The sequence below is a fragment of the Lygodium microphyllum genome, chromosome 25 (genome assembly GCF_053477565.2).
Source record: "Lygodium microphyllum isolate KBCC chromosome 25, Lygodium_microphyllum_v1.1.10, whole genome shotgun sequence".
Lineage (NCBI taxonomy): Eukaryota > Viridiplantae > Streptophyta > Polypodiopsida > Schizaeales > Lygodiaceae > Lygodium > Lygodium microphyllum.
In genome coordinates this window covers 80,847,045-80,850,067 of record NC_141159.1, presented here as the reverse complement: position 1 = coordinate 80,850,067, position 3,023 = coordinate 80,847,045, and the positions used below count along the sequence as shown (strand labels likewise).

Below are 3,023 nucleotides of genomic sequence, written 5' to 3'. Positions count from 1 at the left end.
AGTGGACAAATTACAAAATTAAACTTGTCTTATGGAGTCACTTGGTTTGTAATGGCTCATACACAAAATAAGGATGAGGAGAATGCATAGTCTAGTAATATAAGTGAGTAGTTGGTGAAAGACCTCTTATTCCACTCCTATCACCTAGTGATAATAAGCTTAAAACCCCAAATTACATGATATTTTAGAAGACCTAAAACAAATTACTAAGCAGAACAAAACATGCCACACTTACAGGCAACTTCATGTACTGCATGTAATGTATTAGATAACCTAGAACAAATTACCAAGGAAAAGAAACCATGTAACACAATCCTCACCACTCTTGCTTGTTTTCTGTCCTTAGGGTCCAAAGTCTCACAAGATGGTGTCGTTGATGTGAAGCTGCTCTTGTGATACCGCCTGCGGAACGTGTCCAGTAGCTGTCTCTGCGACAAAGCTAGATGTCGTAATCTCGATTATTGTCGCTTGGGGAGACGCCAGCGAGGATCTACGTGGGCTGAGGGTGGCAACGTGGCGGCCATGCAGGGTCTGTGGGCTTACCATGAAAAAGGAAAGGGGTTCTGCGACAGCGTCGAAGATCAATAATCGAGTGTGTGTGTGTGGGAACTGTGCTATTTGTTGCAGGTAATCGAGTGAGTGTGAGTGGGTACTGTGTTATTTGTTGCAGGTAATCGAGAGCGGGCGAGACTCCAGTCGCTGCATTACTTCTTGCAGGCTTTCGTTTGATCCGCTCTTTGGGTAGGAGTAGAGGCAGCTCGAGACGCAGACAGACAGAAGAAGCGCAAGACAGACAGAGACCTTTCCTGTCAAAGGTTTTAGTGCAGGTCAAGTTAGGGAAGGCAATATGGCGCACGTTGCGCAGCAACAAAGGCACACAGACCTCCAGCCCGGAGACCGCGTAGTCTGGCACTTCGGCATAGGCCAGGCCAAAGGCACAATCGTTGAGAAGCTCACAGAGAACAAGAAAATTGGCAGTCGTGTCTTTAAAGCCAGCCCCGATGACCCTAAGTTCGTGGTCCAGAGTGAGACCTCTGGTAAAATTGCCGTTAGGAAGCCTGAAGCCTTGCGCAAAATTGATGAGGACGAGCGAGGCGAGGGTGTTCGTGGGGCTGATGCAGGCGGCCATCCTGAGGAGATGATCACCAACGGTAGGGGGGCTTCTTTGGGTGTGAAGGAGAAGAGGGATGAGAGATCTGATGAAGAGGAAGAGGAGGAGGTTGAGGAGGAGGAGGAGCCGAAGAAGATGCCAGACACTGGGAAGGGTACAGTCAGGGCGACGCTAGCCGCGAAGAAGACTGAGGCCGACCCGGACGCAGGAGGTGATGATCAGGAGGATGTGCTGGCAGGGGACGATGAGGAACTAGCTCCTGAGGACGAGGAGGACACGACATACGACCCCAAGGAAGATGAGGGCGCCGCGGAGGAGGACGAGGAAGACATCGACAAAATGCCATTGGATGAGGATCTCCTGGCTGTGGAGGAACTGGTTGGAAAGGGAGGTGAAGATAGCCATGTGAAGGATGGCCCTTCGGCCGCTTCTAAAAAAATAGACCTTGAGAGCAAGAGCGGCGCCGCTGTACAGCCTGAAGGGGGTTGACTAGAGAGTTTGGTGTAGGTTTTTGGTTTGTATATTCACTAATCAATCCCATCTTGCATGTTCCACAGTAGTCTGTGCCAGCTTCAATCCAACACAGAATGGAAGTGGGTTTTTGCAGAGGTGAATAGCTAACTCGGTCCTGCTGCAAAGAGCTATTTCGCCTTGTCCTTAGCCCATTATGTTGTATACAGCAACAGATTGTGAAAACTGTCTCGTCTTCTCTCTCTCTCTCTCTCTCTCTCTCTCTCTCTCTTTCTGTGAGGCGTGCGATGCAACGTTGGCTGTATGGAGTCCTATGGACGACTAATAATGTGTAGTGTTTTATGCTTGCATTAACGCGCTAGATGAGTGCATTATATGAAATGTTTACATCCGAAAAGGCCACCATGCTTCGTAATCTTTGGATTTTGTGGACTTTCTTCTTTCTTCGCCGTGTTATAGCAGCGCCGACCGTAGCAACCGAATACAGGAAGTACTGTATATTCGATCTTCCATTTTAGTATACCTTATCTAGCAACATAGCGACTTAACTACGTCTGTAGGCTCTTAAGAAATGCCTTTTACCCTTGGAGCACTACTCCGAAATTTGAATCAATTGGCTTTGCATATCGTCTTTCCCGAGTCCCGAGGCCTAAATGTTGGACGGCTGTATATAATATATATATATATTGGCATGTCATGTCTAAATGCCTATTTTTGACGGATGTATATTTTGGCATGTCATGTTCAAATGACATGTCGAGTTGGTTCATTATACTCCTAGAATTAGGCAACGCCTTGTTGTAATATTAAGAGTAGGCAACCCTTCAAAATTAGGCCCAAAATTAGGCAGCCTACAAATTTAGGGGTCCGCATCATCACAAATTCGAGCTGTAGTATTGACGACCCATCAATTAATTGATTAATCCCATGAAGCTAGCTACTTCCATGAAGGTAGTATTGACAACCAACCAATACATACCTTGAATCTAATTAATCCAAGAAAGGAGGCAAGCAATTTATCTGCTCCCCCATGAGGCGAATTATTGCCATGTAGGCAGCATCGGCAATCGACCAGTATATCCCACGAAGCCAATTAACCCCATGATATATCTCGTGAAGCTAATAAATGCCAAGCCAATGAATTCCATGATACTGCATTCCACGAAGGCAGTATCAGCAACCAACCAATACACATCTCATGGAGGCACTTATTCCCATGCAAGCCGTTATATTGAAGACCGACTAGTAGCCATCTAGTATCCCTGTTGTGTGCGTAGTAGCATTGACAACCAAGTAATAAATCCTACGAATAAATGCCAACCAAGCAATACATATGGGATTAACAACCAACAAATAAATCCCAACAAAGCAATATCCTACAAAGCCATAGTATCAAGCTCTAGTAGGCAACCAAATCCATGAATCCAATTAATCTTGAGAA

General features: G+C 46.0%; 1 protein-coding gene across 1 annotated transcript; it reads left to right on the top strand.

Annotated features, from left to right (window-relative positions):
• The first annotated feature begins 588 nt into the window (after nt 1-588).
• Nucleotides 589-1,845, top strand: LOC148014426 (uncharacterized). Its single transcript, XM_087666962.1, has one exon. The coding sequence runs from the start codon at nt 848-850 to the stop codon at nt 1,598-1,600; it is 753 nt and encodes a 250-aa protein (XP_087523088.1). The 5' UTR covers nt 589-847; the 3' UTR covers nt 1,601-1,845.
• Nucleotides 1,846-3,023: the final 1,178 nt, after the last annotated feature.